General features: G+C 51.4%; 1 protein-coding gene across 10 annotated transcripts in view; it reads left to right on the top strand.

Annotated features, from left to right (window-relative positions):
* The first annotated feature begins 435 nt into the window (after nucleotides 1–435).
* SNX19 (sorting nexin 19) overlaps nucleotides 436–19,542 on the top strand; it is a 109,068-nt gene continuing 89,961 nt past the window's right edge. For 6 of the 10 annotated variants that reach the window (XM_082070193.1, XM_082070194.1, XM_082070192.1 and 3 more), the window contains exons 1-10: nucleotides 436–2,359; nucleotides 2,731–2,869; nucleotides 3,542–3,642; nucleotides 3,803–3,922; nucleotides 4,174–4,304; nucleotides 5,436–5,532; nucleotides 5,794–5,971; nucleotides 7,946–8,075; nucleotides 18,419–18,603; nucleotides 19,327–19,414. In XM_082070193.1, the coding sequence (XP_081926319.1) occupies nucleotides 839–2,359; nucleotides 2,731–2,869; nucleotides 3,542–3,642; nucleotides 3,803–3,922; nucleotides 4,174–4,304; nucleotides 5,436–5,532; nucleotides 5,794–5,971; nucleotides 7,946–8,075; nucleotides 18,419–18,603; nucleotides 19,327–19,414 (2,690 nt within the window). In that variant the 5' untranslated portion in view covers nucleotides 436–838. Of the gene's footprint in view, nucleotides 2,360–2,730; nucleotides 2,870–3,541; nucleotides 3,643–3,802; nucleotides 3,923–4,173; nucleotides 4,305–5,435; nucleotides 5,533–5,793; nucleotides 5,972–7,945; nucleotides 8,076–8,262; nucleotides 8,374–9,120; nucleotides 9,210–14,673; nucleotides 14,804–18,418; nucleotides 18,604–19,326; nucleotides 19,415–19,542 lie in introns of those variants that run through there. The other 4 variants (XM_082070198.1, XM_082070191.1, XM_082070197.1 and 1 more) reach the window with 4 other exon arrangements.

The following is a 19,542-nucleotide window of genomic DNA, read 5'->3' as shown; positions in this document are numbered from 1 at the left end:
CCAATTTAACCCCAGGGCACTTTTTTTTTTCCTTTCCTTTTTTGGCTATTTTAGCTCAGCTGTTTTGCAGGACACCTGGAACGCAGCGGGGCCGCCCGTTTGCAGCACCGCCCGGCGCTTTTTATTGGGAATTGTGCAGAGCTGCAAAACTTTTTATCACTTTTAACGCGTGCAAAATGAAGCCACCGCTTTTTATTTTTTAATGCATGTAAAAAAAATAATGAAATTGGGCGTCGCCCTGCGCTTATAGGATAATGAACGCAAGTAGCAAAAAAGGCGGGAGCGGGAGTTGCGCGGCTCCGAACTTTCCGGATCTTTGAATCCCCAACGGCAACTCCGCGCGCGCGGCGCGAGCCCTCCCGGCCGCGAGGGGGCGCTGTGGGGAGGGACGGGCGCTCTACCCGGGCGGGGGAGGACAGGAAGTGGTGCCGGAAATGATGGCCGGTGGTATGGCGGCTCGGCCGCGGCGGTGAGTCCGCTCGGGCGGGTCTCGTTGTAACGGTACCGGCTGCTTATGGCCCCGGTGTCCCGCGGCAGCGTGAGGTCTGGGGGCTGTAGAGCCGCCCTGCTGCGGTCGGGCTGGCCCCGGTGCGGGACCATGGTTGGTTGGACCCTGACGAGCCTCAGTGCCCAGTGAGGGGCCTGGTCGGTTGGGCCCCGGTGAAGGGGCCCGGTTTGTTGGGCCCTGACGAGCCCCACCGCCCGCTGAGGAGCCCGGTGTGTTGCGCTCTGGTGCCCCTGGTCGGTTGAGCCCTGACAAGCCTCGGTGCCCGGTGAGGAGCTTGTTCGGTTGAGCCTTGACACCCCTCCCCAAGGCAGCCCCCTGCCCAGCCCCGCCATGCCCGCCCAGGGGCCCTCAGGGCTCCGCCGGGCTCTGCTGGCGCTGGTGGCCGCGCTGGCCTGGCTGCTGGCCCTGCAGCTGCTGCTCGATCTGCGGGCGCTGGGGCTGCTCTTCGGGACGCTGGCAGTGCTGGGGGGCTGGCTGGGCCCCCGGGCTCTCAGCCCCCCCGGCCGGCGGCTGAGGCTGGAGCGTTTTGTCAGCTCCCTGCACCCCCCGCCTCCCTGCCCGGGGGCTGAGGGGCGGCTGGAGAGGGAGATCACCAGCACTGTCCGCAAAGTGGTGCGGGACTTTGTCGCCTCTTGGTACCGCACGGTCAGCAGCGAGCCGGCGTTCGAGGCCGAGGTGGAGAAGGCAATGATGGGCCTGGCCGCCGAGCTGAGGCGGCGTATGGGGCGGGTGGACCGCCAAGCTCTGGCCCGTCGCCTCCTCCTCCTCTGCGGCCATCATTTGCAGAGCTACCTGCAGGCCCGTGAGGCCCTGGGGGCCGACCCGAATGGCAGCCGGACTCTGTGGCAGGAGTACAGCCGGCTGACGGGGCCGCACCCTGCACTGCGCAGCCCCGCAGCAGAGGTGAGCTATGCCCGGGCCGCTGTGGAGGAGCTGCTGCAGGCGCTGGTGCCCCGGCCCCACCTGGAGACGCGGACGGGCCGTTTCGTGGTGGTGGAGCTGGTCACCTGCAACGTGTTGCTGCCGGCCATCAGGAAGATGGCCGATCCTGACTGGATCAACCTGTTGCTCATCGGGGCTTTCTCCAAAAAGCCCTGGGAGGAAGAGCCACCCTCTGTGAGCCCAGTGCCTGATTTCTTGCCCTTGGTGCAAACAGATGCCAGCCCTGCTGGGCTGTCCCCCTCCCCGAGGGCTGCGGACGTGTCTGGGAGAGAGGCAGCATCTGCTGGCGACGGAGGAGAGGAGCCAGCAAGCGGACCGTGCCGCACAGAGGAGCCTGTTATCCGCCCACAAGCCCTGGGCTCCCTATTCCCCTGTGAGGGTTTGGAGCTGGAGTCCCCCATGCCTGACGTGGGCCAGGACACGGACCTGCTGGCACCATCGCCTGCAGGGGAGTTCCTTGATGAACCCCTCCAGGACACCTCTGCTGCGCTGGAGGGACCGGCCGCCTCGGAGGATGGCACAGGAGACCTGGAGGAGGGCACTGCCGCCAGCTCGGACACTGGCCTGCTTCCCACATCGGTGCTGAGCTCGTGCCCTGACATCCAGATCGACCCAGCAGTGGAGAAGGAAGAGGAAAGCCCGACTCTTCCCAAAAAGTCCTCTTCACAGAGGCCCTCCAGTTTGGGGAAAGATCTGGGGGCAGCAGAGGGTCCCCCACAAAGCCCCCCAGACCAGGGGCAGACTCTGCTCTCATCTTCCCCAACGGCTTCCATCAGCACCTTCAGCTTTGAGCCCCTCAGCAGCCCTGACGGGCCGGTCGTCATCCAGAACCTGCGGATAACTGGGACCATCACTGCTCGAGAGCACAGCGGGACCGGTTTCCACCCCTACACTCTATACACCGTCAAGGTAAAGGCTTCCCTGGCACTCATCCCTTTTCTGAGATCCCTGCCAGGGGAGCACGCGTGGTGTTTGGAAATGAGAATTTGTGCTGTGTGTGGTTGGACAACAAATTTTGCCTGGTGGTAGGAGAACATTGGGCACACTGGCTTTTCCAGTGGCTGTTTGGGTGCAGGATGGGGTTCCCACTCTTGACCAAGCATCTTGTGGGGCTGTTTTGAGGCTTTTGTATCCTGTTTTCACCATTCCCTTCATTGCGAGGGGTTCACGTGCTGTGTAGCTGCTGTTCTTGAGGGAAAGGACAATCTGAGGAATGTCTGGAGGCGGTGGGGGTTGTTTTGAGGTCTGGAAGGATTATCAACTATTGTTTTTGTCCTCAGTACGAGACAGCCGTGGAGAGCGAGAGCGTGGGCAGCCTTCAGCAAATGGCTTACCACACTGTGAACCGCCGCTACCGGGAGTTCCTCAACCTCCAGACCAGGCTGGAGGAGAAACCGGAGCTCCGCAAGTTCTTGAAAAGTCAGTGTCTGCGTTAGTTTTCTGAGAAAATGCTTCTCCCTCTCACCCTGGTCCCCATTCCTCTGCTCTGGATGCTGGGCTTTTTGTGATACCCATGTCCTTGTTCTGAGCAGAGCTGGCTAGAGGAGAAATTGTTTTATTTTGGCAGCAGATTCCAGTGTTTCAAAACATACTGGTTCTTTTTCAGATCACAAAGCTTGATTTTTGTAGTTTTGCACCTTAACAGTGAAAAGAAACACTGGTATCTGCAAGCATCTTGATTGCATGCAAGAAAGTAGAGTAATATGTCTTGTACTTAAGCTTTTTTAATAAAGAAAACACTATTTATTTTAATGCTACTTATGTGTAAAGCTTCATTGAATTTAGCATGTTCGTACATAATCCTTTGGTTGTGACAATTGTGAGAATTTGTGGGCTCTTTGAGTGGTGTAGAGCCCCTGTGCAAAACTGGTATTCTTGCTTCTTTAACATTAAATGCAGGGATGATGGGAAATCCATCTGACCGCAAGTTCTGTGTGGATTTAAGGTCCAATTTGGCCACCCTGGTTTGAGGGGTGTTATTGTCTTGGGCTGATGCTGGGCAGTGTGTATGGAGATGCATGAAAGCGTTAAGATTTTAATACAACTGTTGCAATTTTCTCGAGCTTGCTAATGGGTTTGTTTCCTTTGTAGATATCAAAGGCCCAAAGAAACTGTTCCCTGACCTCCCGTTTGGAAACATGGACAGCGATAAAGTGGAAGCCAGAAAAAGTCTGCTGGAATCTTTCTTGAAGGTGAGATACTCGCATGGATGTCCCTGTGAGATAGAAAACAGCACTCAGGGCAGCTCTGTACCCACAGTGGAGCACATCACATCTGTTCCACCAGCACTTTGCATCATGGAGTTGGGAATTTCACTCAAAAAAAGACCTAAAGCTCCATCTTCCCTTGCAGCAATTGTGTGCGGTCCCTGAGATTGCAAACAGTGAGGAGATGCAGGAGTTCCTCGCCCTGAACACTGACGCCAGGATTGCGTTTGTCAAGAAACCCTTCATTGTGTCCAGGATAGACAAGGTAGACAAGTGGGAATCTGTTTATCTGAACCAGTGACAACTGCACCTAAACGTGTGGTAGCAGCCAAAAAACTCGTTCGCTCTCTGTGTAGCTGGGCTCACCTTGCCCACAAAGCCATTAAGCAAGGACGAGTCAGAACCTGTCTCAAAGAACTTGGGGTTTTTAATAGAAGACAGAGCACAAATGTGAAAACTCTTAATGCATTTTCAAGGAATATATTCAATAACTGACAGCACTTTTGGCTTTTGCAGATCGTTGTCAATGCCATCGTGGACACCCTGAAGACGGCATTTCCCAGATCAGAGCCCCAGAGCCCCACGGAGGATCTCAGCGAGTCTGAAGTGGATGGGAAACCTCAGACAGATGGGAAGAGGTCCAACAAGTAAGGGCTCTTTAAGCTTCCCCTGTGCTTTATGCAGAACGCAGATTTCGTACAGAAACCAACTCCCTTGTGGGAAAATACTGACTTGGTTCTTTACCTGTTGTGGATAATACGGGCTATCATATTGTAGCTGAATTGCTTTTCACACGCTGAGTGAAGGTATTTGAGTTCTCTTTGGATCAAGGATTTTCCAGGAGTGCTCAGGTTTTCACTGAAGATGCGTTTCCTCCTGAGGTGGTGGCAATTGCCAGCAAAGATATTGATGCTCCTGGAGAATCGCTTTTTACCCTTAAACATGTGCACAGCCTGTATGTGTAGTGAGTCACTGCAAAATACAGCTGTAAGTTGTCTACCTGAAGGTTTCACACAGTGGCATGGCACCTTGCCCAGCAAATATTTATTTAGGAGCAGTGTTCAAGGTTGTAAGTTGCTCACTAAGTGTTTATTTGGGGTTGCTGGCAGTCATGAGCCCCGTTGTGCTCATCAGTGAGTCTTCCCGTACAGAAGAAGGGAAGGTTTCTGCACAAGTATGGCCTTTTTTTCCTGGAAAAGAGATGTTTTGTTAGAAAAAGCTGCTTTGGACAGAAAGGCAAACCAAAAAAGTACAAGTTTTGAAGCATCTTGGCTGAAAAATACATTCCTTAATGATAAACAGGCTATTTTACAATTTATCCCCCAATCTCAAATGCCCTTTCCTATCCTGCCTTCTGTGTGTGTGTGTTTATAATCGGATTTCACAATCCTGCTGAGTATGTTCCATCTCAGAAGCTTTTCTGAACACTCTCCTGTGTACGCTGCAATGCTCACACCTTTCTGAACAGAAATATGCGTGAGCTTTTATCTAACGTACCTGCCGAGGAAGGTGTACGTGTGCGATGGGTGTTGGAAAGTGTTGGCTAGGCCCACGTGGAGTTGGGGAAAAGCGCTTTAATGCTTTTGTTGCATGGTTTCACTGTCACGGCTCAGTTATCCCTTGGAACAGATGCTTTTTTGAACCACTTTAGGTTTAATCAGATGACTTAGCTTGGGGGTGATGCTGGACAAAGGTCCAGGTTCTTGGCTGAGGCTGAGAAACTCATTGCTTGCAGCTCACAGAGAAAACCCTGACTGTGATGTGTCTCTGCTCTTCAGGTCCAGGCTGAGGTTCTCATCCAGTAAAATCGCTCCAGTGCTGAGTGTGAGTGAAGTGCATGACAGGATCGTCTACTCCGTCAGAGAGAGCAGCGCCGTAAGTTCAGATCCTTCACAATCCTTTCACAATCCTCGTCATTGCCCTGTTTGTGTGCTAGCTTGGAATAATCCGTGTACACGAGGGTCATGGCTTGTTCCCACATGCCAGGTTTTTGCAGAATGGAAATAAGCAGCCCAAGTTGTGCTGTTGGGTAGAGGAAGGTGCAGACCAGGCTGTCTGGGCAGTGGAGACCTTGTATTTTTGTTCTGGCTGTTTGCAGCTCTCTGCTGGGGTACTAACTCACTGGTGCTTTTCCAGGTGTCTGGCACCCTGTCACTGGCTGCTATGGAGTCCTTCATCCAGAAACAGGAGAAGCTGCTGGAGTCTCTCACCAGCAAAGCTCCCGAAGGTGGGGGAAGCAGAGAAAGCTCCATGCAGGAGGATATGGACGGGCTGGACACGTCGGAGCAGGAGGCGCATCCGGACACAGACTCTGGTGAGCTCAGCCTCTCTGTTAGTGCAGTACAGTTACTGCACAAGTAAGTTTCTTAAGGACACGCTGCTTAAACTGCCAATGATTGTAAAATCAAGCTCTTAGAAACTGAAAAATGGCCAAATTATGGTTTCTTGGTAGTCTGAAGTTAGCCTTGATATGTCCGTGCACTGTAAAAGGACCCTTTGAGCTTCAGTTAAGTTTGGATAGATTTGATGGGAGTACAAAACACGTAATCCCAGTTCAAGGAATGATGTTCCCTTTCTGGTTATCAATCTCTCCTCTGAAGCACAGGGCTGCTACAGCCTCTCACAGCGGCTACAAGATTATCCTGAACATGAGCAAAAATATGTTCTCTAATCTTTTTCTTGGAAAAGCTGAGCTGTATCAAGCTGGAACTTTCCAAAAATTTCACTCCAGTGGTTCAAGTTTGGCAAGCTCTGACTGAAAGCATGTGCTTGTGACAGGATAGGTCTGGTTTTCTAAAGCTTCGCCTGTGCTACCAGCTTTGCCTATCATTGAACACGCGCCCGCGGTTGTTTTGGGGCTGCCAGGGAGCAGGACAGGAATTTGAGGCCAGTGCTCTGCGCAGAACACAAGAGATACAGACAGGCCAAGTTAGCTGAACTCTGAAGGAAATTGAATGTAAATGATGTCAAATGCCTGCAGGTCTGTGATGCTTCAGCGCCGAGACAGGGCGGGCTGGTCTGGCAGGGCGAGGGGAATGGATGTCTGGGGAGCAGCTGGCTACAAAGTCAACCAGTGTCCGCATCTGCTCACTGGGTGACTTCTCAGAAGAGGTTGGCCAGCAGCTCACGGACGAAGGGGATCTGGATGCTACGGGAATAAACAGAGCTTGCTGCTGATGCTTTTTGTACGGGGTTATGGTGAAGCCGAACTGCCTGTTCCAGTTTTTGCACAGAGAAGTCAAGTTCCAAAGGGCAAAGCGAGCGAGGAGTAACTTAGGCATGGCTCAGAGCACGAGGTGTCAAACACACAAATGCCCTGTCTTTGCCAAGTGACACGGCCTGGAGTTAATTAGCCCAACTCATCAGCAGCAGAGAGAGGAAGAGGAGGAAAGGAGACCTACTGGGGTCCAGAATCCCACTCCCCTTTATCTAAATAGTGTGTGAACAGACTGGTTGTCTCTCTGTGGGCAGAGAGTGGTTGAAAGATCAGAAGCTGCTGTACGGGAGCTCACTCTGCCCACAGAGCCCACGAGGAGCTCCAGGTTGGGGCACTGGCTTAGGAGTGGTTGTCTCGGGCAGGTTTGTGGTACATTAATAAGCATAAAAGTAATTCCCTAGCAAGTGGAATGTGTTTATGCTGTAGGCTTTAAGATCCTCCTGAGCATCACAGAGAGGTTTTGCTCTCCCAAGTCTGTGTCACCAGGGAGATGTGGGCATGTGTGTGGGTTTTTGTTTTAACTGATCCATCTGATTTATCCAGATGTGGTTCATCCATCTTCCTGCTGAAACTTGGAGCTGCCACACGATGGCAGCCTGAAGACACTGAAGACACTTGCGCCTGGAAAACTGCACGTTGAAAGAGGGGAAAGTGTTGGTGAAAACTAGGAAAATAATCCTCAGCAATGCACCTTTCTCCTGGCTACAGTCCCTGCCTTCTTTCTCACCTGCTTTGAGCTTTTTGCCACCCCCGTGTGTGGACTGGGATTTGATAATCCCTCAGCTTAGCTGAGAAGGAACTGAGCACTCGGAGTGGCTGCGTTCTGGTCTGGTGGACTCTTTGGTAGAGAGGTTGGGGCCACTCAGATGAAAGTGGAAATGACAGAGAGTGATGGGGGCAGGAGCCTGGGGGGACAGGCGGGTCATCTGAGTGTGGCACAAGGTGCTAAGCTGGGAGAAGAGCATCAAGCAGGCTGTGGGGGAAAAGAGTGAGTTTCAGCTGGTGCTTTGTACCAGGTTTACTTAGGCACTGAGCTGGCTTCTCCATCTGACCATCCTCTTCTTCCTGCAGACTCCGAGACAGCTTTGGCTGACTTGGCCCTGGATGTGCTTCGCCTGTTGCTGATGGACTACTGGGGCTGGCTGTGCACGGAGAGCATCCAGAAGATCTTTCACCTGCTCTTTGGGACCCTCATTCAAAGGTAAGACCTCAGCGACCAACCTCGCAGCTCTGTGAGGTGCCATTGCCTTTGGAGTTAGAGTCTAAAACAGAGCTCTTGTTTGTAAATGGTTTCTGTCGCATCATACAACAAGGTTCTGTAAATACGTCGTGTGCGTAGAGTCAACATCTTGGAGATTTGCCCTAGGGCTTGTTTTCCCTGTGTGCAGCAATGTTACTCCAGCGGGCAGCCTCCTGTCCTTGAACAACACAGGAAAGGAAGGATCCAGCCATGGGAACAGGAGGCTTCTCGCCTCCTGAAGGGGCAAAAATGCTCCTTGGACCTCCAGTGAGAGACTGGCTGCTGCTGGCCTCCTGTTCTCTCACTGCCCAAGAGCTCAGCTTGTTCTTTCTACAAAAAGGAGAACAAACAGGCAGAGGGAACAGTGACTTGTACAGTAACAGCTCAGAGCACGGCTGTCGCTGAGGGACCCCTCTCTGCTCTGTGGTGGGCCAGGAGTGCCTGTGTTTTGGGCAGTGACCCCCAGATGTACGAGGAAAAACTTCCTTTCCAGCTGGTATGTACTTGCCAAGCTTTGCTAGGGCCAGTGCCTCTGCGTGGCGAGGCACTAGGCCAAGACACACAAACAGAGAGCATTTCTGTTTGCTTGTATGGGTCGGTGACTATCGCCAGCTGAGGAGATGGTGCTTTAGAGCAAAAGAAAAGCCTTCCCAGAAGGACTTTGGCTAGGGGGAGCCTCGGAGCGGTGCTTAGCCCACTCCTGCACCGTTTCTTCTCCCGCAGGCATTCAAAGCTGGTGTCACAATGTGCAGGGCAGCATGTTATAACCGAGCTGGTAATTTAAGCTGCCCTGAGCAGAGGTTGCTGAAGTGTTTTGAGGTCAGGGGCTGCTCGCCATCGCTCCTGAGTTTGCTTCCTCGGGTGGGAAGAGGTGGGTGTTGCTCCCATTTCTCCAAAATGGGCTCTGGTCTCTTGGGGAATGAGCTGGAACCTAATCCTCGTGTGTAAGCTGGAGGTATGAGAGCTTGAATAGGCACGTCATCACCTCGTAATATGCTGCGTCCAGGTCACCCAAGGAGCCTGCGGCACCGACACGTGGCCTTGGTATTTTCCACTAGAGAAGCTGTCACACACACAGCATGTCTGGCTCGGGAAGGCGGAGGAGCTCCACAAATTGTGCGAGCGGAGCAGCGTGAGGGTGAAAAATGCTTGTAGCTTCAACAGGTCTGGGTGAACCCACGTGCGATGGTGGGAAATCCCGTGTTTCCTTGGTGTCGTGACCACGACAGGGTGTAAATACAGCCTTGTGAATTAACCCTGCGTTCCTGCGTGTGTCTGTGCTGAAATCCCCATGTTGACCCTGGCTCTGCTCTTGTTCTGGGACTTTTGGGAGTCCTGGGGTCTGGTGTGGAGGGGACAGAGAAGGAGTTGCCATTGTGTCTGACTGCCCTTTACAGGTGGAGAACAGACCAGAAGCTGTTTCTGGGGGCATGTGCTGTTCAAAGCATCATTGCTCAAACACCGGGCAGCATGTGGGCGCGTATCCTATCTCTGTTACTGCTCACACAGTACAAGTAGGAATCATCCCTCCACAGGATGAGGTTCTTCTGTTCCTGTCAGCAGCTGGGTTAGGTGGTGGGTGGTGGAAAGGAGATATCCTAGCAGTGTTTTAGGTGTTAGGAAGGGGGTTACTGCTGAATTTTCCCCTGCCAGCTTGGATTTGGTGAGGAGTGACCACTCTGCTGATTACGGGACCTCCCTACCCTGCTCTGTTCCCATTCTCTGTGTGGAGCATCCCACCACGCTCCCCTTTCCCCTCTGCTCCATAGCTGGAATAGCTGGAGAGTGCTCTGCGTCTCCCCTGCCTGTCAGTTTGATGGCAACCGAGGAGAGGAAGGCTGTATGACCGAAAAAGGTATTGTTAAGTAAAAGGGTGCGCAAACCCACATCCCTGCGGCGCTCATGCCATTATGTAACAGGGAGTGATCCTTTTTTGGAGCCGAAAGGAGAGGCGGAGGCGCCGGGAGGCTCGCTGGGAAGCGGGGACGACCCCGGGGGCTGCGTAGAGCTTCCAGCAGCCTCTGCGAGCTGGGTCTGTGCCTGTAAACAAACCCACGGCCCCGCTCTGGCTCCACACCCTCCTCTGTCCGGCTCCTGCTTCCCTCCCACGGGCTGGAAACGTACAGAATTACAGTTCAGTTTTCTCCTCTCTTTGGTGGGGAGGCTGCAACCTGTTTGCAAAGGGGAGTAGCTGGGGCTATTCTGGGCCCTGGAGGCGTTTGGTAGAAGAGCTAAAAAGCATTTGGAGAATCCGTGCGCTTTTTAGAGCCGTGTGAGTCAAAGTGGAGTTAAAAATACACGTCAAGCACGCGAAGCACGCCTTGCCTGTGACCCCGTCGCCTGCCCTCGCTCTGTCCTCGACAGCACGGTGGTCACTAGGTCAGGGCTCTGCCAGTGCTGCGACGAGCCGGGGCAGCCGCCAGGTACCAGCTCACCGTACGGGGGGCACTACCAGGACCACATCTACGTCCTGTTCCGCAGAGGAGCCCCAGCAGAGCGGACCTGGGAGGATTTTAGATGCAGATCTAAGTCTATATGCTTCTCCCAGCTCCTTCCCCTGCACCCCAACAGAAAGCCGTGGCGATGCAAACCACAGAGCAGAGGGAAGATGTCTCGGCACATGCTGGCTCTCTGCACCCTATAACCCAAGCACGGGGCTCAGAAGCAGCTCTGTGTGAATAAGGGAGTGTGTGGTCCTATGCAGGCAGCTTTGATGGTGTCGTGTTCCACCAAGCACAAGTTAAAAAAAATACAAAGCATCCCTGCCTCACCCAAGAGCTCGGCATCGCTTTGCTTGCTGTTTGCTTTGGGTCACTCGGGTGTTCCTCCAGGCTTTGTCCCCTGTCCTGTCATTCCTCAGCAAAGCAGGTGGGTTTGGGGAAGTGATATTTTCATCTGAGATGTAGAGGGAGAGCTGGGGATGCCTTGAGACTGATCACAGCTGACCATCAGGCTTTTCGGAGGGCAGTTCCTTGCAAATTCTTGTAGCTCTGGTTCCTCTCGAGTCTGGCTAGCTTGGACTTCTTTTCCTTGTAGGGTTTCCTCTCTTGAGCTGGTTCTCCCAAGGTTTCAGCCATTGCTGAATTAGCATGGGAAAGGAAAGTCCGTCTGAGCTTGGACAGTACACAGAACAGGTTTTGAATATGTGCACTAAAATAGGACTGAATGGTCCTAGGAAAGCTGTAGCAGCAGGGGGTTGTCTTTGATTTGAGGTGCTAGATTGCACCAAGCATTGCTGGGCGTGAAGAGCTGGGCAAGGCCACGGTGGCATCGTAGCCTTCATCCTATCAGCAGTAGGCGTGAAGCATCCAAATTCTTGTCGCAGCCTAAATTTTGGCCAGGGGTTCAGTCGGTAGGGGTCAGCCCCACCAAGTGAAAACTTCTCAGGCTGATATCCATGGCCTGTGATTGACAAGGTCCTGGGTTGTCAATTAATGGGGCCACAAGGGGTTCCTGCAGTTTTTGGGGTCCCTTAGCAGTCCGACATCTATGCCGCTCTAAAGGGTGCCCGAATTGACAATGTCAGCCCAGGTGTCACTTGTGCAAGCGCTGGTGTGAGTCAAGGAGCTTCAGGGAGTTGCTTGCTGGGTATTATTTTTTGTTTTTTCTCTTCTTTCTTCCTTGATCTCCGTGCCAACAGAAGTTATGAAAACAAAGACCCTTGGCAGCCTCCTTGTTCCTCTTGACTTGAAAGTGCCATCGGCACGTGGTGTCGCCTGACCCTCTTCAATGTCCCTGAGCAAACCCGCCTGCTGGGAGCGGTGCTGGGAATGTTCTGCCCGTGGGTGAGCGGTTCTGCCCAGCCCTGGCTGTGTCTGACAGCCGAGAGGCTGAGCCAGAGCCCGGCTTGCACCAGGGCTTGGCACAAAGCTGTGCTGTCCCTGTGTCACCCGGCGTCGGGGGTATCCTGGGGTGGGATGTGGCCGTTCACTGCAGAGGCTCCCTGTTCCACCTCTGCATTATCTCTTGAAAAATATATTAAAACCAAGGGTCGGCTCATGCTCTTCAGGCACCAGGAGAAGCCAAGAAGGTTTATGCTGTTCCCAGCACGGCTGGTCCCACGTTCCTTTGGCTTCATAGCTGGCAGGTAGCTTAACGCTCCGGGCTTGGGCAGCACCTCTGAGTTCTGGCAGAAATGAGCTGCCAAAACTGCAATCTCAGTGCAGCTGGAGCAACTAAATCCATTTACTTTTCTGGCTCGTTACCTCAGGAGTTGATTAGGGCACGTTTAGCAAGGACTTTGCAACCATGCGTCGAGGGGCTGCGCTGGCAGACCCGGGTATGCGGCAGCAAAGGTTTTGTCTCTCCGTGGTGATGGAAATGTGAACCCCAGCCTAAAAACCAGCACTGAGTGTGTATGCAGGGGAGCCAACCTTATGGCATCTTCCTCCTCATCTCGGGGTTTGGCTGTTTGTATTGTAGCTGCACAGAGCAGGAGAAATCGCAGGCCTGTGGTATGTCAGCAAAGCGATCTGCGGGACTGTGTGTGTCTTTGTGTGTGTATGTAAAGTAAATAAAAATCAGCTTGGAAATGGGCCTCGATTCAGTTGTCTCCAAGCACCTGGAAATTTTGGATCTGGCTTTGAATCTCTGTCCCAAACAATTTTTTTTTCCTCTTCTAGAAGCAGCATTCTTCCAAAAACAGCCGCTAGAACGAAGCAAGCACTCTGTGCTTTGATAACAATTGCAACATTATTTTAACTGCATCTCTCTTTTTTTTCTCTTTTGACTCCATTTCAGCAATTAGATACATGCCAACTTTTTTCCTAGATTAAAAAAAAAAAAAACCCACAACAACTTCCTATTTCAAATAGAGGAGACAAAGAAGAAAAGTATTCAGAGAGGATAATGTCTCCTTGTTGGTTTTAGCTTTTTCTGGCTTGTGAAGGGTTAATGGTGTATTTATGTATTTTGATTCCAAAGTGGGCTAATGAAGCACTGTGCTGTGAGCGGGGCCTGGCTGAGCCAGCCTGGCCTCTCCCTGGGGCACCACTGAGAGCTTAATTGGCTCAATAAATACTTGATGAAGACGTTATCGAAAGCCGGGACGCTTTGTTAAAAATCAAGGGGGCTTGGGGTTAGTTTCTTTTCATCCCATAGCTTTCTCCCACTTTTCTAAACCCCATGGCATCGCAGGGAGATATAACTTGAGAAAAGCAGACACCACAGCAGAGCAGCTCGATTAATTCCCCGGAGCGGGGAAGACGTTCGAGCTTTGTGGTTTACAATATTTAGTTTTGGAGTAAGTCTAATCAAGGCCCAGCGGATGCAAATTCTACCGATGGGAGCTTGCAGCTTGATCTCTTTTCTCTGTCCCTTTGGTGCGGGTGCCCTCGATGTGATCGGGGTGCAAGCCTGGCAAGATGCGATGTTTGAGGGGGAGGCGCTCGGCCACGGGGCCGCTGCCTCGCTGCTCAAACACTTCATTACCGTGTGCTCAGGCCGGGGCACAGGACGTATTGTTCACGGCGTATACAATTGTAAATGTTTTATAGGGCAGCAGGAGAGGAACATTTCCAGTAAGGCAAGAAGGATAGTTTACTTTTTGCGTGTGTGTCTTTGGCCAGAAGTTTAAAAGGACTCAGGATGCTTTATATTCTTTGATTTATGGAGGGTTTGTGGGTTTTTTTTCCTTTCTTTCCTGTTTCCTTCCTGTGCAGAGGGTTTACTGATGGCCTGGACAAGTGTGGGTTTGCTCGGAAGGCGTTTGAGCTGAGGGTGCACATGTTTCTGCTGCAAAGTGGACGTGGGCTCAAGTAGCAGGTGCTAAAAGCCCAGCCTGGGGGCACAAACTCTCCACTTGTGTTTTTTCCATTCTTCTAACAGTGCCCGCTGCAGCTGTTTCTTTGGTTTTACAAGCTTTGCTCAAAAATGTTTTACAGTCAAAGCCTTGAAATGTTGCTCTTTCTGAGCCCTTGAGTCGAGGAGATTCTTGTGGTTTGAGGCACAATTTGGGGAGGAATTTGGGGGACAAGTACTGCGGAGGGAGGGATGGGCTGGTGATTTAAGTACCAGCCTTTCTTGATTTCATAAGAATCAGATGCTCGAATGCCTTGTGTGTTTCCAGATGTTGCCTTTTTCTTAAATCTTTTTGACTACCTTGGTCTCATGGGCCTTTTTTGAGCTTCTGGTTAGCCACGCTGTATTAACTGACCTCGGGGAAATAGAGGCCGTGTTCTGGGGTTGAAAGTAGATGTTGAGCTGAACTTGCTACTGTTATGTACAGTTCATGTATATTTATGGAGCTATTTGTATTTATAAAGCTAAAGCAGACCAGGAGAGACTTTCTTGTCTCTTCTTCCTAACATGGCCTCCAGTTTGTGTTTGTCTCAATCTTTAAAATCCCCCGTTTTGAGGGAATCACCATTGCTGTGGCCTCAGATTCTAATGGCAGTCAGCATATTAATCTCAACCATTCCTCAGCTCAGGTGAACTCAGCAGTTCTTCTAACCTTGATGGATGAGAAAAGCAGAGATTTACCAGCTTCTAGGAGCTTTTTGTAAATTTAAGGGTAGTTCCACACCTTTTTGTCCATTCCTGGGCCATCTTTATTTTCCAGACTAAGCAAATCCAACCTATCCAGCCTTTTCTCGCTGAGCTGTTTCTGTCTACAAATGAACTCTCTGGGTAGTCTGCTGAAGTGATCACATCAAGCTCGCAGGACCAAGTAAAAACGAGTCCATACACAGGTAAAACCAAGTCCAAACACCATGTTTTGCCTGTTTCTGACTCTCAACCTGTCTTTACCATAGGCTGCTCTGTCTTAGCAGCCCTTCTTGCTTCTAGGTGCAGGAGCAGAGCCAAGGTATGTACCCCCCAGGCCTTGTTTCTCATTTCTAGGGCATTTCTGCCGTTCCCATCTTAATGGGCCCCTTCAGCTGACCTTGGAGTTCCAGCTTAAGCCATGGCATTAAATGGGCTCTTTTTTAGCAGCCATTTCATTCCTCCATCAGCAGCTATTTCGAACAGAGGACCCTTACAGCATGGGCAAGTTATGCACCTCCAGACTAACGTCCAGGCCCTTGCGGTCTGTCTCTTTGCATTGGGCATTATCGAAGCATTTGAACGTCTGAGCCCAGGAGGTCACTTGCTCTCTATTTCTGGTCTCAGCTGAAAGTGTAAGGAGATGGTTCAGTGATGGGTTTGTTTTTCTTTCTTATTAAGGCTATTTCTTCATGAAATAGCAGAATGGAAATAGTAACTCATCAGCCATTAAAAAAAAATATAGGTCTATTTGTGTTTCTTGCTGGATTTATTTCTACCTGGAAGAAGGCGTGTGTGTGCTTTTGATGTGGTGCATGGATCTCAAATGCTTCGTCCTTTAATAGTACAAAAAATCATCTGTGATCTGCTGGCAAAGGTCAGGTTTGGACCAGCACATATCTGGAGTTCCTGTGTGAGAAGTGTGAGCTCTTAGTCTTCATGGCAGGTTATTCTGTTTTGAGATTCTCTTTTGAAGCGTCTGAGAGCATCAGCTGCTCACCCAGGGAGGATGCTGGGGCAGATGGACCGGTCTTGACAGTTCCTCTCTCCCCAGTGCTTTTGTGATGGCTCCACACGCTGATAGACCAGCAAAATGGAACCCAGAGCACCGTGGCATTAGTCTTCCTTCCATTTGCACCCAGCTTTGGGTTCTTTCTTGTTTAGTTTCTTCTTTTTTTTTTATGCTCTGTGGCTTTGGGTGCGTTTTCCCCCTTTCCTCCTGTCTGAGCACCGTGCGATGAAGCACGTTGGCTTTTCTCATGGAGCTGTAGGAAACACCAGCGCAGGTGGGGCAAAACCCTTCTCAGATCCTGCCCTTTGCTTCCCCAAGCAGAACGCGGTGAGCAGCCAGATTAAGTAAAAAGAAAAATCCCTCAACTGTGTTTTGCAACTGTGGGAATCAAGACCGGTAAGCACTTGCATAATCGCAGTGCGTGCACATGCAATCAGATTTATAGGTGTTGCTTCTGGGCCTCATTACCTAGTTCTGGTGGCTTTCTGGAAATAAATGAGCTAGAAATGAGAGGTTGTTTGTACTGGGCCTTCCAGCATTCGTCAGTTCTCGGGCTGCTCTTGAGCTGTCAGGAAACATGTGCTGTGTTCTCCCAGTTGAGCTTTCACTCTACCCACTATTTGCTTGATTGTTGTTGTTGTTGTTTTAGGAACATTCATAAGAAAAAGAAAGCTTGTTCTTTGCTTTCTACAACCTTTAAAAGGATGGTAAGCGACTATTGCTGAGATGAATTTCAAGTTGACGTTCAGTGTGATCTCCCTGGGTGCAGGGCTGTGCTGCTGGCAGCTCTGTCCCCAAGCCTCTGAACTTCTGTTGTTCATCAAATGTTTTCACTGCTAGGAAAGCAGGTTGTAATAAGAAAACATGTTAATGAAAAACCATGTTAATGAAAGCTCCTGCCCCTAGAGCAGCCACAGCTTAACGCTTTAATTTGGTTGGGGATGGCTGGAGGGTTCAACATGATCCAGGGTGTTAATCTCTGCTGATGGCTGAAGATAAAAACCCTTTTAAGCAAATGGATTTCAAACACAGCCTTTTCCCAGGCAAGGCTGTGCTGTGACATTTTGTCCTCTAAGTTAGGTAGAAACTACGCTTTAGATATCTGGAACTGTCTTGTAGCAACATCAGTACTCCAAGTCCCTGGTGAGGCTGAGTGTGAAGGCCGTGTCTGCCCACTTCCAGTGCTGTTACTGGGATCACTGGGAGCGTTCCCCCTGCTCCAGTAAGACCTTTCTCTGCGATATTGCAGGCCGTACCACTGCACCACTGCTCATTTCCAGTTTTTTAATGGCCTTTGCTTTTGCAGTTGGCATTTCCTAGGTGCGCAACCTTCAAGGCACCTTGTTTTGTGCTGAAGAAGGGAGCATCATGCAGTCCTGGCCCTGATGATGGTTTCCTGCCATTCCTCTGCCCTTGGTTGCCTTTAGGTGTTGCTGTTCCTGACTCTCTGCTTGCCTTGTCCTGGTTGTGCAGGGAAAGACGCCCTTGGCGCGAATGCCTCGCCTGAGAAGAATGCAGACAGTCTGGCAGAGCGCAGGTTAAATAAAGTTTGCCTTGGCAGGGCCCGTGCTCTTGGATGTACTGTGAGCTGTCGGGGCGTAGTGGTGACGGAATTGCAAGCACGAGCACTGGCTGCCAAGAGGAACGGGTCTCATGGCCCTGCTTGCGGTCTCTTCTCCTCGGGGACTCTTGAAGTACTGGCAAAATCACAAGCTTTCTCCCTGCCCCGAGCTCCTCCGGAGCCTCCCGCTGATGAGGACGGCGGCATCAGGCCATCGCTGTCCTGCTGCGCCGAGTCCCGCACTTCCCACATCGATGGGGACCCTCCTGTTGGCCTCCGTGGCATCAGGAATTCATCCGCTGGCTTCTCCTTATTCTGAGGAAGGGAGAGATTTTAGACGAGTTTTGACTGACAGCCGCGGCTTTGCTGTTACACGGGCAAGTGATTTCACGTCTGGGAAAGCAGGTCTGCATGATTGATGTAGAAACTTTCCCTGGCCAGCGCTGGGGTGGTGCGGACACATCTCCCCCGTGCAGGAGCAGCATTCCTGCGGCCTCGGGATTTGCAGGTTGTTACCGTATAAAGGGCACAGTCATGACCCAGCGGGAGGGCTGACCAGCAGTTTTGTTGGCAGGTATCTGACTTTCCTTTTAATAGATGTGCAGCACGGGGCTTTGGATGGGAGTGACAATGATATCATTGCCCGTCACCGGTGGACGGAGCGGGGCTGGGAAGCAGGGGGAGTGATAGGAGCGCATAGAAGCAGGATTTTCATGCCTTTCCATCCTTGAAGTGTGTTTTTTGGTCTCCAGGCAAGATACCTTTGCCTCTCTTGACAGCAGAGGGACTGATGAGAGGAGCAGGGATTGCCAGGACATGCTCTTGTCCTTCCAGTCAGTCACGGGGGTTGTTTTAAAACATCAGTTTTGGTAATTCTTCCAGCTCTATTTCAGCTTGTGCATGGACATAACTTAGGAAGTTGAGGCTGGTGTTATCCCTTAGCTGCACTCCTTTTAGGGTCCTGAACTCCTTTGGTTTCCTGCGCGCAGCAGGGCGATGGGACTTCTCATGACTTTTGCTTTTCCCCTGTGGCTTTACACATATGTTTCTGTCTATAAGATAGTGAACATATACCTATTTCTGCTGCGTGGGGAAAGTCAGCTAATTGAAAATATTTAAGCTATGGACTTGGAAACTGTGTATTGATTTACCCAGCAAGCTGATCTTCCCCTCCAGGGCCTCTTATTGGCAGAAAGCTCCTGAGTTGGTACCCAGCCTGACTTCTCCTGACCTTTCTCTCTCTCCCAGATGGCTGGAAGTCCAGGTGGTTAACCTGACCTGCACCCAGCGCTGGGTCCAGTACCTCCAGTTGCTGCAGGAATCCATCTGGCCAGGAGGAGTTTTACCAGCAGCGCCTAAACCAGCCAGGACAGAGGAACAGAAGAAAGCAACAGCAGAACAGGCCCTGCAGAGCCTGATGGGGATCTTGCCTAGTAAGTGTGCCCCGTGAACGTGGGGAGATTGAGGAACTTTGCAGTGCATTGGCATCTCTCAAAACGCGGTTGCAAACAGGGGTGCAGCCTGTTCGTGCCACGGCAGTGGGAAACATTCATGAACTTTGAGGTTTCAATGGTTTCCTGTAAGCAAGCCCCACAGTTTCCCTCTTCTAGATGAGTTTGCATGAGTAGCACAGCTCAGAGAGAAAGGACACATGTCTTGGTGATTCCCAGATGCAGACTGGCCACATATTTGTGCTTAGTGCCAGTGCCACTCTGTGCTCCCACCTGCTGCCAAAAGGTACCGTTGCTGAGAAGAGTCATAAGGTGAAGCCTAAAGAATGGCTTTTCCCCTGGCCTGGACTCCTGAGCCCAGCTGCACTGGATTTCCTTCTCTTGAAGTCTGATGTGGGGACCTTTGGCATTAAAGCAGCTGCTGCCTAATCCTTGTGAGTCCAGTCTGAACTTTTAACTCCTCGCTGCAGTGTAAGGGGCCCTTACTGGCCTCTGGGGATAAAAAAGTGCTACCAGTATATGCCCTCCCGAGCTGGAACGCTTTTCTGATGTTTGGTCCAGTCCCTGGCTGTTCTCTGTCGTGGTAATTTTGGGTATGACATGCCTCAGGCTCAGAGCACCATCACAAACTTTGATTTGGTACCCACCAGCAGAAGACTGACTGTTTTACTGCAGTTCCTAACGCTTTGTCTCTGCTGTTGACAGATGTGATCCAAGAAATCCTGGGAACCAGCCAATGTCAGATGAGCTGGAACCTGGTGCTGGAGTCCCTGGGCCATCCAGCGATAAACAGGTACCTGGATTATCGTCTCTTTACCTTGATAACCATTGCCATGGGGCCTGTAGCTACTCTCAGGGCTTTGCCAGGAGATTCACGCTGCCGCCTTGTTGGCACAGAACATATATGGCTAATTTTCCTAG

The sequence above is a fragment of the Streptopelia decaocto genome, assembly GCF_964273445.1.
Source record: "Streptopelia decaocto genome assembly, chromosome: 21".
Classification (NCBI taxonomy): domain Eukaryota; kingdom Metazoa; phylum Chordata; class Aves; order Columbiformes; family Columbidae; genus Streptopelia; species Streptopelia decaocto.
The sequence above is the reverse complement of the archived record's forward strand: the minus strand, read 5'-3'. Positions and strand labels throughout refer to the sequence as shown.